The sequence below is a fragment of the Pholis gunnellus genome (assembly GCF_910591455.1).
Source record: "Pholis gunnellus genome assembly, chromosome: 13".
Taxonomy (NCBI): Eukaryota; Metazoa; Chordata; class Actinopteri; order Perciformes; family Pholidae; genus Pholis; species Pholis gunnellus.
In genome coordinates, this window is record NC_136540.1 from 13,930,920 (window position 1) to 13,945,475 (window position 14,556).

A 14,556-nucleotide genomic window follows, 5' to 3' on the forward strand; every position below is an offset into this window, starting at 1 on the left:
CATACGAGAGAGGGTGAACTACAAGTATGAATTTTGCTTTTTTTCTGTGACAAATAGGCAAATAGAAACTGACGTAAAAGGAACTAAGGCATGTGAATGAGGTCTTTACATTTTCCTGGTCAGAAGACACTGTAGAAAGAGACCCATGAATTCTTTTTTTTTTTTTTTTTTTAAATCTTTTTTATTTGTTTTTTTTTTTTTTTTTTTTATGCGATGGGGTGGTGTGTGGCATTGCTTTGAGGTTTCAGTGAATGTGACCCCCCCCACCCCGCCATTTAACCTTAAAAACCCACCCCCAACCACCCTCTTCTTCCCGCTGCTCTTGGGTGAGGAGATTACGCTTTACTCTCGTTGCCGTTCGTCTGGGGAGCCTCGTTGGGAACCGTCTTCACCTCGGCTGTGGCGTTCTTCACCTCCGTCTCGCCTTTAGTGCTATCGTCCTTCACAGTCTTACCGCTGTGGGGACAAACACAGGAGAGAGAGAGAGAGAATGAGACAAAGAGAGGGGAGAATATGTTAACAGTGAATCGCCAAGGCTCTTTCTCTCACAGCTAAACTGTCTGCTCTGAGCTGCCTTTTGTGTCATTTTTCAAAGAAAGAGAAGGAAAAAATAGGGGGGGGGGGGGGGGAGAACATGCAAGATGCTTTGAGGGAATTTGTTTTCCCTTCTGGAACTGAATGCATTTCACACATAATGGGATCAAGCTCACTATCCTAGCCAGACATCAAATAAGAGTACATGGATGTCACAGCTATTTTCAAGGAACAATGAATGCTGATGTGGAATGAGACGGGGACGGTACAGTAGGCACAATGCACGGAGGAATGAGAGACTGAGGCATAACCTGCAACACAAACTACAATACACAAGAGGATTACACGCCGTCTGGACTGAACCAAGACACAATGGAAATAGACTTTAAAGCCATATGTTGCTTAAGTGGAACATTTTCTTGTGTTAGCATATGCACCCTTGTTGGAATGTATTTGTAGTGATGTGCTGCCGCAGCTTCCATTTGAAAAAATATTGGTGCTTCACTGCTATGTCACAGACAGTCATCTCTTCTTCTGCACTCTGTGCCAGCTCTCAAATAGCAATTTAAATCAATATACTTCTCTTTCCTGCTGACACATATTGCTGTTGTCCGTGTGCCCTGCAAAGTTGGAGCCACAGATTTAAATCGGAAACAGTCTTTATATGAGTGTCTTTCTACTCGATGTGATCTTTGAAAACTGTTATCCCGAATGTCACTTTAAATCATTTGTTATTTGGCAACAGGTGGCAACCGTTCTCACTCGTCAAATACCGCCGCATTGTCAGTGCCATCGACATAAGAGATTCAACTAACTCCAATCCAAACCCTCAAACAAACACAGGACTTTCAGGCAGGAGACTGGTGTCCGTGGCCCGTGCAAAACTAAAAGTGGACGTGGACTTATTTTCTTTGCATAGGACATTTTATGCAAACGTGAAATGACGTGCCGTACTGACAAGTTGAAAAACTAACGCAAAGAGGGATGACTAGTATTTCCATCCCCGATGCCAAGGGGCACTGGCCATGCGGCGGTATTTGACGAGTTGCAAGTGAGTTAGGGTCACTTGATATCTCCTGGACATGTTCAGCTGAAATAATTCTTCAAGTTGGAGCACGCTCTAATCTGCCAACATGGGCTGACTTCATTGTGATTTTTCACAGGTTGCCAAGAACGTTGCACAAATATTACCTTTAAATGTTCTCAGCACATGTCACACACAGGGTTGGGAAGGTTACTTAAAAAAATGTATTTTGTTACAATTATGCGTTGAAAAATGTAGTCAGTAATCTAATCCAAGTATCACAATATTAAAGTAACTGGATTACTTTTCACTACTTTCGGATTACCTCAACACCAAATATGAAAATACACTATTATAATAATATGACTTTTATTCAAATTTAAGTACTAATGTAAATATTTAGTTTGTGAGGCTGCAGTATTATTATAAGCAGTATTGATGCTTGGGAATGTGCTGCACGGTTTTTGCCACCAGGGAGTGCCTGTGTATAAGATAAGTAGAAGTAGAAGAAGACATATTCTTACTGCACATGGGAGAAGTTTACCTTGAGGGCTGTCTGCCAGAAATCTCCCAAGGTTCAGGCAATAAACCTGGTTAGGTCTGGGAAAAGATCATTAAATAAGTGCTTTTTGGCAGAAAGCCCTGAAGGCAGATTTCCTCCATGTGCTTCCTCTATCGTTGTTACCTGCTGTAGCAAGAAGATACAGTTTTGCCGGCGGCGAAGAAAACGTGTAGGCAGACTGTACAGTGGGAACATTTGCTGGTTTGTTTTGTTAATCACAGAAAGAAAATTGCGAGAAGCAAAACTATGTCCCATCATCCGCCTTGGTCTCTGGATGCAAACATAATCAACGCGATGCGCATTTAATGTGGGCGAAGCGGCTTTGTTGAGTGTGCTATTCACACTTGCACACACGTGCATTTTAACAACTGGAAGGTATAACTTGCGCTCTACTGCGTGTGATGTTGTTTCTTCTTTTCTGCTTTACATACATAATGATGGCAAAAATTCAACCCAGTGAAAGCATATTCTTCTATACAACCACCTTGCTGCAATGTCTGACCTTTAAACTGCAGCATCTGTTAACTACGTCACTCTTACATCAATGGGCATCATCTCAGAGGTGTATCATACTTTTAACGAATATACTTTAAGCACCCTTTTTAGAACAATCCAGGCTAATGTTCTCTTGAAACACTTAAAAAAAAGGCTCTTACATAAATCAAGAGCAATTCAAAGCTTCACTAACTGGTTTAAAGATGCTTTTGGAACATTGTTTTATATGCGGTATGTAGCCTGTGGAAATTGCCTGCGAGGATGGTTTTCTACTCAAGAGAGACAAATGGGTCCTGAGGAGGAGTACGTCACTCAAGAACCTACAAGAAGCCTGACAAGACATTCCGCGGTTGGGGTTGCAGAAGAAGGATCGCCACATAGATCAGTGGGGGAGCTGTGCTTCGGTACTGTCAAGGAGTTATGAAGAAAAATCCCTCCAATGACAAGTTTGGTTATATCAAGGTGATGTTGAGTTGACAAGAGCCCTGTTTCCAACTAGCTCTCAACTCCCCATACTTCATCACTGACATCTTCCTCTGGCCGTGTGAGTGAGCAAAGTGTAAGATGAAGGAGGGCGAGAGTGCGGAGTGATTGTCAGTAAGCCTCTGTAATTCATTCCACAGCTATCTCGACATCCTCGCATGCTGCCAGAAATCAGGAACATCTGCAAACTCCTTGGGGCAAAAACTCCATACATAACCATTCACATAGCACCGCCAAAAATGAGGGCTTTCTGCGAGGATTAAAACAGAGAAGAGCGGTGTCTTGGAGAGATTGGCATTTTAATTGGCCCGCAAAATGAAGAGGACACAGAGCAATGGTGGTGCTGCTGGAGGTCACTCTGTGACAAGTATTTAATTTACTCGAACAAGCTAAGTTGAAGTCCTCCCACTACATGACAGGAAAGGACGGTATTCTTCGGTAGACTTCCCGACACAAAGATGCTTCTTTAGTCTTTCATAGAGTAAACAAGAATTTCTCATTTTGGTGTGCAGCGGGCCTCACAGACTCTCGCTGAGATAACTAAGCTCTGCTAAATGCATCTTTTGCAGCCATATGGCTGATGTGCACATAATAACTGAAATTCACTTACTGTTGTGGCATTTATACACTGGGGACAGATTAACGTCAGGAAAATGCTAAATTCTCACCTGCGAATATTTCGTATCAATACTATGTATACCTGCAGCAATGCCAATTTGCGGCAGTTGCGACATTTTTTCAAAGGATCCTATGGATTGACACAGGCACAGGACCAACTGTTGGGATCCTATTGACCCAGAGCAGTGTCTGGCAGGCAGTCTGCCTGAAGTTAATTGTCATATAGCCTAATCTACTGTAAGCTAGTTCAATGAGTTTCCTTTTAGCAAAATGCTCTGAATGAATCTGAGTTACCTTTGGGGACTGCTCTGCAGTGTATACAGTATGTCTAGGGCTTTTATTGTGAAAGGTAAGAATGGAAGAAGTGCATCTTGTTGAAAGGAGTTATGATATATATATATACGTGCACATTAATTGGGATTTTCACACCAAAGTCCAAATCCTCGTGTTTCTATAGCGTCTATACTCCAAAAATATTCTTCTGATGAAAAGTGTGTCTTGTTTCTTCTGCATGAGTTTATAAATGTCTCAATCTACTTGGCAGTCGTCACCACAGACTGAGGTCACCTGTAACAACAAAAGTCTTCATATCCCTTCTTAGCGCTCATATACAACGAAGATTTACAGGCCCTATAAACAAGTACAGTAAAAACTTCATGGTTCTTCACTGCCATTGTCGTCTCACCAATATTGGATGGACTCAAAATCTTTTTCTATTGCTAAGATAGAGCTTGGACAGTTGCTGACTTAATGCAGAGAAGCAAATGAAATAGAAATAGAATATAAGGAGTGTCTTATACCTGTGTGTGCATTATTGCACCTGAATTTCAGTTTGGACTCAGCGTTTAACAGTTTTAAAAACAAAGTGAATGCATAGCCAACGTTGTAAGAGAGGTTAGAAGGAGATATACGTTTTGAAAACATTACGTTTCTATGTAAAAACCTGTGGAGCTAACATCATCGACTCATGTTAGCATTGCTGAAGACCTGGAGTGAAAACACGTGGTGTTAAAAAGCGACCAACCGAATAATCACAGAGATAATGAGGGTGAAATATAAAGAAGCTGTATGGTAGGAGAAGAGTCGACTCCATTAAGTGAGCAAACAAACAGGTGGAGGGTGGAGGTGAAATGAAGACAGGCATACACTAGTGGCATCCCAATGTATTTGTATTTGTATGCCATCTATCTGCATGGCCAACATCTGGCATTCTTAAAAGGAAAAGTCCACCCTTAAATGTTCATAATCATCAACCGTAGAAGCAAAAAACTGTTTGGTGTTCCCAATTTTGCATGACCATCCTTCTTTGCTTATTTTCCATTTTTCACCCCCAAGAAAATTGGAAAATAAGCAAATAAGGACGGTCATGCAAAATTCAATAAAATATGAATGTACGTATAACCTGTTCTTTTTCTTATGATGTAAGTAATCAACTGGGGATGTTCCATGACAAATTCTGTTAATTAAAGTTGATTACCCTATTCACCTGCGGTGTCTTGCAAAATATATGGTATTTTACAATACATGGATAGTTTCTCTAAATTGGATTTGTTTTATCTCATACTCTGAGCCACTTTGGTTTCTCTTTGATACAAATAAACTTTCCAGTTTCATTCTTATCTACATTCTGAGGGGTTTGTTCGTATATCATCCATAGCCTGATTTAAAGAACACTTAATTACTAAAATCATTTCAGAAAGTCTTTCTTTTAACCTATTCACCAGGGGTGTCTCCGCCTTAATCAACTTTCTCTTGCTTATGCTCGAATATAATTAAATATTTAAATGCTTGAATATAATAAAAACTATCAAAAGCTTGGGAAGTTTTGGGAAATAATAATTGAACACAAGTTGCCTTCTGTTCCTGGCAGGTGCAAAGATGTTCATGTCGGTATATGACACCAAAAACAGTGTTTGCATTTGAGGGTGAATTTTTCCTTAAAAAAAAGACTCACTTCTGGGCTACAGGGATGCTACCAGAGCAGAGGTGACAAGGTGAGGAACGGGGTTATGGAAGTGTTCATACTCATTGTGGGCTGGTGTGGTCGAGTCTGTGCACAGGGCATTGGGTGCATCCTTGGCCGGGCCGTCTACTTGTAAGTCCTTATTCTGGGTGCTGTCAGGGGCTTTGACTGTGTCACGCTGGCTCTGTGGCCCGTCGGCATTAGCGGAGGGCGGGCTGACTGGCTCTGAGACAGGGGGTGTTGGGTTGGACGAGGGGGGAGCTTTAGGGGTGTCGCTCAGGTCGACCAGGGGCCCAACATCAGGTTGGGTGTTAGCATTAAGCGGACTGGACTGGGCAGCAGGGCTGTTTTTGGGGGAGGCCTTGGCAGGGGCGGCTTTGGTTGGGCTGGAGGCGCTGGTGGTTAGCGTGGTGGTCTCACTAGCAGGACTGCTCTGCGCCGTGCTTAAGCTTTCAGCAACTGAGTTAGTGGCAGTGGAGGGGAGCAAGTTTACCACCGTGGAGGTGGTGTCTGCAGCAGCAGGCCTGTTTGGTGGGGAGGGGCAGGACAAACAAGGGAGAAGAGGGAGGAGTGAGCACATAGAGCCACAAGAAAAGTGAAGGAGAGAAAGAAAAAGGACAATAGAAATAAAGGGGTAGAGGGACAGTGCAGGTCAGGGCATAAACAAGGCAGAGTGAGTGCTACTGTGCTGCAGTGAAAAAGCAAAATCTGCACAAACCAAATGTTAGCAACAAAATATTTGTGTAGGGGGTAAACAAAAATAAATAATAAAACAGTAAACTACAGAAAGGATGTGGGAATTTGGAGATTAGAATGCTAATTATGCTTTTTCCCCATAAAGGAACAAAGCTGTTTGTCTGAATGGGTTAAGTGGCTTGGCAGCCCGACTTTGGACTAGCTTCGACTCTGCTGAAGGTTGGTGTTAAGTTGTTTGTTTGATTACTCAGTCACACAGATGTGTAAAAGTGACAACACCAACTTAAATGGTCTGTAATGGGGATGTCTTTAGTCAAGGACACATTTTCCCAAATGGGAGAGCAGCATCAAAACATTAATTGACACAACACCAAGTTGTACTTATCAGGTTACAAAATGATGCCTTAAAGTCAAAATGACGAGTTAAATAATGAATATTTCTTAGTTGAAACTTAGCGCATACACATGGCTGTGATGGTTTAGTGGTCATGCATACAGACCTGGGGGTTGCTGAATGTTGACCTGGTCTAAATCTGTGACTAACAGTCTTGTACTTTACAGTATAATCAGTTCAGCACGGTTTGCACCCATGTCATACACATAGAGAGTGTACGAATGAATTACATCGTGTCAGTACTACCCTATGGTGTTTACACTTGAGCAATATAGAAATAGTTTGGGCCTGGGCAAAACTGATTGTAACCCAATGATTTGATTCACCTCTCTATGAAGATTTCATGCAGATAGGCCAAAGACACTCCCTAGACTGGGGAAGTGGTCCTGTTCCATACTCACTCAGGTCCTGTTAAGGGCGTGGTCTCGTTGGGCTCAGTCGGACCCCCTCCTTGGTTTGGGGTTTGCTCTTCCTCCGTTCTCACCTCAACAATTGGCTCCTTCGACTCATCTTTCCTGTTGTCAGATGGCGACGGACAGTTAGCAAACTGACACGCCAACTCGATTTCCTATTAATATGTTAAACATCGACAGCTCCCAGAAGAGCATGGCCTTCTATGCTCGGTCAGACATGCAACTCGTGGTGCCCCACATACACAGTGACACTATCGACCTCCGTAACACATGTCCACCCCGCCTCACACGTGTAACTACATAAAGGAACATTGTGGTGATCAGGAACAATGTGTTTATAACATGCAAAAACACCAGCATCGACCTTGAAGCTGTACCACACGCTCTGTAATTCCCTCATTCCACCATTTGATCATCCTCCACCTGCAGGCTCTGATTGTAGGCTTCCCCTGGGGGCCTGTCTGTTATCGTCGCGCTGCTCTCTGATTGTGTCGAGCTTTAAAATGTTTTCCAGCTGGGAGTGACATGTTAAGATCTAAAGTGCCAAATATCAGCTCTGTACATATTTAATGTGAGCCGTTTTGTTGAAATATCTATTTGTTGTTGAAGTTCACAGCTGGTACAGTGCGAGACAGTCAACATATTTAAATGAATTTTGATTGAACAAAGGCCAACATGGAATAAATTAATTTTGACATGATTAGATGTTTACAAAGGTGTCTGTTAAACACAGTTCTGAATATTTTATTGTTGACGCTTGCTGGCATTCTTTTTTTTTAGGACTAATTCAACATTATGACAATTTCAATCTGTTCATTTTAACACTTTTGAAGTTGGAATTTCAATTGGAATGTATCCCCCACACCTGATCAAAGCATCCCTGCACTATTAATACAATCATAAAATGTTATCAAAATAATAACAATCTTTGAAAGACAGGATTTAGTAGGTGGGCTAAACACACAACAAGCTCTGGTGAACAAAGATGTTACAGCTTCAAGTAACACCTGTTTATATTCTGTACATTCTGTGAATTATATAACTAACATATTGAAATTCTATTAAGGCTTAAAGTTATGCATAGGTCAGCGTTTTTGTTTTTATTGAAAGACACTTTAGGAATCGGCCGTTACATTTTTTTTTTTTCCAGTAGTGGCATATTTTGTTTAAAGCCAGTTTTTCTATCCCAAACATGTGCATCCCAATCAGTATCACAGCTGGTGACGAAGCGTTTGTAATGCCAAAGGTACCGGAATCCGGTTCAATACAGTACGGGTTCCTGAATGCATTAAGATTGAACTGATCTCAGTCTTCTCATCTCACTCTGTTCCTTTAAAGCCACATTTAATTCGATCAATTCTTTTGGAAACTTGGACCAGCGACACAAGCTGTAAACACGTTTGACATCATAGTGTAGAGTCTTTATGATGAGCATGTCAGTAAACGATTCTGTTTCCAGCTCAAACAGAACATCATAATTCATTTTGAGTCATGTTTGTGACCACCTGAAGAATTTCAGTTCAACATTAATTAAGTCCCTTTTTAGCCCTGCTTTGGTCTCCACCAAGTCGCTAACTTTGCCTTAATGTTGGAGCTTCTTTGAAAAAAGCTGCCAAAACAATGAGCTGAAAGACGCTAACAAGCTCCATAGAGGTAAGGGGAGAGTCTGGTAATTTGGGGGTTGTCACTATAAGAAAAATCCTTTCACATTAAACAGTCACATGATCCATTGCATACGTAAAACACTGATTAGTGTAGCTTTAAATAAGACAATAGAAGATAATCTGTCGCAAGATGTTCACTTACGTGAATGCTGCCTGGCCCTCCTCCATGTCCTTGCTCTTAGCACCGGGTCCGGCCTTCCCACAGAAGTTCACAGCAATGCACATGAGGAGTCCACACTTGTTGAGGAAGTAGCAGGTGACGTCGACGCCCACCAACAGCAGGAAAAAGACAACAATGAGGATGCCCACGATAGCTCCGGTGCCCAGGCCTGAGCCACCGTCCACGGCATCTGAAGGACAAGGACAGGAAGAGGGGAATACACAAGCAGAAGCAGGCAGGAAAAAGAGGAGGAGAGGAGTCAGGGGAGAGGAAAGGGTTTAACATGAGGGAGAGGGGATAGAAAGAAAGTTAGAAAGAGAGAGGGAGAGAGATGATGAGGAATGCAGTCAAGCTTTTAATAAACCGCTTCAGGTTTCAGTTGTCACAACCTCAAGTGTGTCGTTCTTTCAGCGGGAAGTTGGAGACTAAATCACACGAGAGCCATCAGGAAATGAACACATTGAAACGATTTTGAAACCATCCCTGCTTTCGTTATATAGCTACTTGATATTTACTTTTGAAAATCATCATGGCCGACACACTTGAGGTGTTCAATTTCACACACAATCACAGAACCTCCAGGGAAGAAATTTAGTTGGTTTGTACAAACAAATATTATATTACACTGTACTTTGACAACCATTCAATGCTGATCGTTTTGTGCGTCACAGCGCTTCCATGTTTACTTTCACACTAGTCTTGTCATATGTTTTGAGGCATTCATGTCTTGACCGTTAACAATGCTGATGTGAAAAACATTAATATCTGGACCGAATTTCATGGCAATCCATCCAGTAGTAGTTGTGACAGTTTGCGCACATTTTGTCAGAGGCTTTTTAAAGACACCTTATTTTTGGCTATTATTAATTATGAAGTGTATTGAAAACAATCATTAAACCCTGCTTCAATGTAGAGAGGTCTAAAAAGTTTAAAATTCTAATTTCCGAATTTTTTCTTTGATCAAAATACCCCAAAACCATGATCAATGATAGATTACATTTTTACAAGTGGCATCTTCCGTTTTCATATACTTTCTTATTGGGATGCATTGCTTCACATTTATAAAGACATTCTTGCAAGCATCCGTGTTCATACCCTAGATTTTCAGAAGCAGACCACTCGCGTAGACATAAATGGTAATTACAATCTATTTGCTAAGAATATATCACAGAAAAAAAACAACGCAACTGAATATTCTTTAAAGATAATATCGGGGATGTGGGTCATAGGTCAGCCATCCCCTTCCCACTCTTACACACCCTACAAAGAGAGTAACCGCACTCAATCGTTTTAACAGCTGCTTCAAAACTTTCTTAGGGAACGTAAAGGTTAGAAAGGGTTATCCGAGCAGCTGTTTATCTCAACATACGCAAGCTGTCAACACATTTATGATTCCACTTTGAGGGTAAAGGTTATTTTCTCTGTCAGATTATTCCATACAAACAAATGTACGTGCAGTTTATAGACGGGATGGAATAAGCAGGATTTGGAGGTTCAAGGCTGGCTCAGGCTTTGCGGCTTTGCATTTCAACAACGGCTTTCGAATAGCTCTCGTCATTCGTTTTGGGCATTTGATGAACAAACCTGGGATATTAAATGGTAGCCAAATTTCCATCTTTGCATGCAACCAGCAAGTCCATTTTAGCAGGAAAAGCTCAAGATTTCTTTGAGGAAAACTTTGACCTCTGTCAAGTTTTGCCGACAATTATTTTCTTGTTGTCTATTCACTTTTGGAAAAATCGTGACAAGAGATTGAACTGTCAAAAACACACAACATGCAGCTAGATTTTCACTTTATGGGGATAAAACACAAGCTACTTACCACAATACTTCACACAGGAAAACGAAAATTGTGGTACAATGCTTACTTACTGACTCACAGTGCATTATGGACGTGAATGGTTTTCAACACATTCTTATTCCGGGGGCCCATTTAAGTTGTATCGCAAAGAGAATTGTGAAGTATTTTTGAGTGAAATATAAAACATCTATTTCTGTTTCCTGAGGGAATCAAAATGAGTGTGATTGGATGTCTCCGGGTTGTTGCTCCTGTGCTTCAAAGGAGATTTGCATGAAGTTGAATCTTTTCAACTTACCCACATTGTGCTGCTGGGTGCCTTTTCAGCCTTTGAGTAGTGGTGGGTGGTATGTTTTTCATAGTGGCCACCTTGATGTTGTCCAACTAAAGGACATGAAGGTAGAACCGCATGCAGAGCCGGCTTTAAAATGTCCCTTCACGCAGACTTTTCAGAACCCAATGAGAGATTAAGGCTTTTTTAGTGAAATGAATGTCTCTCTTACATTGGTTAGGGAGGCTCTGCTTGAGGCAGTAAAGATTGTGGCAATCACTTGCCAGTGTCTGTAAAGGATCAAGGGCTCATCAATCTGTCTGAGGAGAATGTGAGTGCTGCAGGTTGAGGAACATCTCTGAATCTATGTACACTGATAATACACTCGTCCTTGAAGATGGGGATGAGCAGCAGGAAATAGACTCAATGCAATGTATGTTTTGCAGGTCTGTATCACTGGACCTACAGTATGAACAGTATGAACACAGCATATAGAGTCCTAAAACCCAGAAATAAATTAGCATTTTTTGGTATGGGTTTTTGGTTAGATGCCTGAAATGAGCTCTGTGGATAACACAAGCTTAAGCAATTTCAAAGTGTTGTTCTACGTCATAAATTAAGAATCCCACTCGGAAATATTGTGAGACTACAAAACCTCAACACTCCAACTAGTCCGCCTAACAACTCACGCCCATGAGACCGTGGTGTTGCTAATTTGTAGCTTAACGTTAGCTTCTTACTTCTGCCAATTGTATTCACTATTCAAAAATCATTGTGTTCATTTGTGAAGATTAACGTGCTGAACAAAACGTGTACGTATTATAAAACTTGTGTTTGCCGCAGAGCTTATTTTCTGCAATAATCCAGAATCCAATGGATAAATCCCATTGGCTTTTTGTAGAGGGAACTAGTAACTTCTGAGGTTGGCCTACAAAAATACAGCATCCCTGCAGTGCTTGTCACAGCTTTGTAAAAACTATTTTAAAATGGCCTTGTTAACAAACTATAAGGATTGTACCCTGAAATTCTCAGCCCATTCTCTGCCCAGTTATCACAGACACTAGGCCAAATGTAGACGATGTGCCCTCACATCAACATATTTACTGCAGCTACAACAGAATTTGGTCCAAACCATCCAACATGAACGTCAGGATTTATTTTTTGGTCAGAATTCATGTGCCAGGGTGTCTAGAGCTGTCCTTTAACGAGGCTGATTTATCATATGAAGACAAATTCATCTTAGAAGAGAAAAATACTGCCTCCACGGACCAGATTATAAGTGGGTTGTTCCACTGTTGCTTGTTTATGTTAAAATTACAAGAATAACCAACTGTAAAATGATTAAAGACCCAGTGAAATTAATCTTCTAATCCCTGCGTTAATGGTTCCGCTATCTCTTCGTATCTCATCTCTCTGCCTGTAAAATATTGAAGCATTTCCAAAGACTCATCCTGCACTTGTGAACAAACGCACACATTATCCAATCAAATGGGATTTGGGGCGACCAGCTGAACCCTTCCATCATTTAAAACCACACTTGACTGTTAACACTTGACTGAAACATTATAAGTTCACATTTTGACTTGACATGACTCTTCCTCACACGAATTCTCTCATGACATTTTGCTAATGTTTTAAACAGTGTATGCCGTGATGAATATGTCCATTTTAACCATGCCTTCCATTATTTACTTACACAATTTCTTTTTCATTGGTCCAGTTTGACACATTTACCATTGACATTTCAAATTTCCAGACTTTACGAGTTGACAAGCACTGCCTGAACACACCATTATAATAACTGACACAAATCAAGGCAAATGATGAGCACAATTCTCTGGGCCTTTGAAGTGGGACAGTCCTGTAACCCATATTCAGCTTTAAAACACTGATTCCAAAATAGAGGTCTTTAAGACAGCCTTTCATGACGCATAATTTGCACTCATGAACTTCTTGAAACCTTGTGGACAGCCATTGTGGCACAGGCTTTGCAACATGACAAATTTGAAATATGTTCACGCTTCTCAAACATGTAATATTTACTGCACCTGTGTGACAGAAAGCACAGCCATGGTCAATCCAGACATTTCATTTAAATACAGCATCTTCCTATCCTTCGCTACCCTGTATGCAATCCTTCATTTTCTCTGAAGGCTGTGATCAAAATAGCAGGAGCGTGCCACAGCTCTGTGTGCTTATAGGTGGCTACAGTGTTGCAGACAACACTTGTTTTTCCTCTGCCAATTGCTTCATTTGCATTTTAACAGGCACGATAAATCACGTGGCATGTATTCAGTGTCGGGGGTGGGGTTCTGTCACGAGTGCTCTTCGCTGAGGGAGAAAGCACAAATCTTGGTGTCAGCATGGACTACAGACACATTGCTCTTTACAGGCTTGTCAGGTACAGTACTGAGCCGGTTCCCCAGAAGACTGCTAATAACGGACTGCATGTGATAAGCCTCAATTTCATTGAAAACCACACATTCCTGAGAAATCAATAACTGGTCACTGTCCAGCATAGACAATCTGTCAGACTCTTGTGCTAGTACATTGATGAAAAACCTTTATATTGGCAGTCAATTTACACATCATTATAGCACCAGAAGATGCATTTAAATAGATTGGAAAGCTTAGTACTGTATGCATGAAGACTTTTATTTTGAACTTCTCAAACTCCGGCCTGACTGTGTGGTGGCTCTCTGTTTACAAACTCATGTTGTAAAACATGCTTTGTAATTGAATCATCTTAAAATCCATCTGTTTCTAAAGACACTGAATATGTCAGGCTGAATTTAGGGGAAACGGTTATAAAATAACTTCCACGATATTGATGGATGATAGGTTGCTCCAGTTAAAAACAACAAGGTCAAATCTAAATGACTATTCATCAGACGGTGGAAGTACAGTTAAAGCCGCCCTCTCTCCTAAACATGACAACAAAACTGCATTATTAATTATGTTTCAAGAAGAGTTTTTGTTGGCGTGGATTTTGTTTGCTTTTGTCGAGTCACAACATTTTTCACGCTTTAAATGAGTTCACAGAAGTCCGCATAGGGATGACATCTGAGTGGTGGATTGGTCTAAAAACACGGTACTTCCACCCAGGATACTGCTGTTCATGTCACGTCTGAACCAAGTACTTTTTCTCCTAAAATAACCAAGTACTTTTTTATTTTTGTTGTTGTTTCAGTTTCATAGTCACTTTAAACCAAATTGACGTTTTTTTTACCAAACCCAACAATGTATATCGCCTAAATAACGATTCTATTTTTAGTAAGTTGTGTCATATTTCTATTTACAACATTTATTCATGTTTTAAAACTTGGACCTTGACCTGAGAAAAAAAAAAACATGTTTCCCTTGAATTGAGAGTGTGATTTAGTTGTATGGGAATGTCATTTTGTAGGAGACATTTAAACGGCAGCAGTGAGGCAAAACTCATTTCACTAGATGGACCACATACTGAAACATCAATAGTTCA

The 14,556-nt window shown here is 40.9% G+C and overlaps 1 protein-coding gene across 2 annotated transcripts in view; it reads right to left on the reverse strand.

The window, feature by feature from the left end:
- Window positions 1-308: 308 nt before the first annotated feature.
- Window positions 309-14,556, reverse strand: part of ncam1a (neural cell adhesion molecule 1a) — a 227,895-nt gene continuing 213,647 nt past the window's right edge. For both annotated transcript variants that reach the window (XM_079172238.1, XM_079172237.1), the window contains 4 exons: window positions 8,989-9,196; window positions 7,171-7,284; window positions 5,742-6,203; window positions 309-456 (listed from right to left, as the gene is read on the reverse strand). In XM_079172238.1, coding sequence (XP_079028364.1) covers window positions 336-456; window positions 5,742-6,203; window positions 7,171-7,284; window positions 8,989-9,196 — 905 coding nt within the window. In that variant the 3' untranslated portion in view covers window positions 309-335. The remainder of the gene's footprint in view (window positions 457-5,741; window positions 6,204-7,170; window positions 7,285-8,988; window positions 9,197-14,556) is intronic.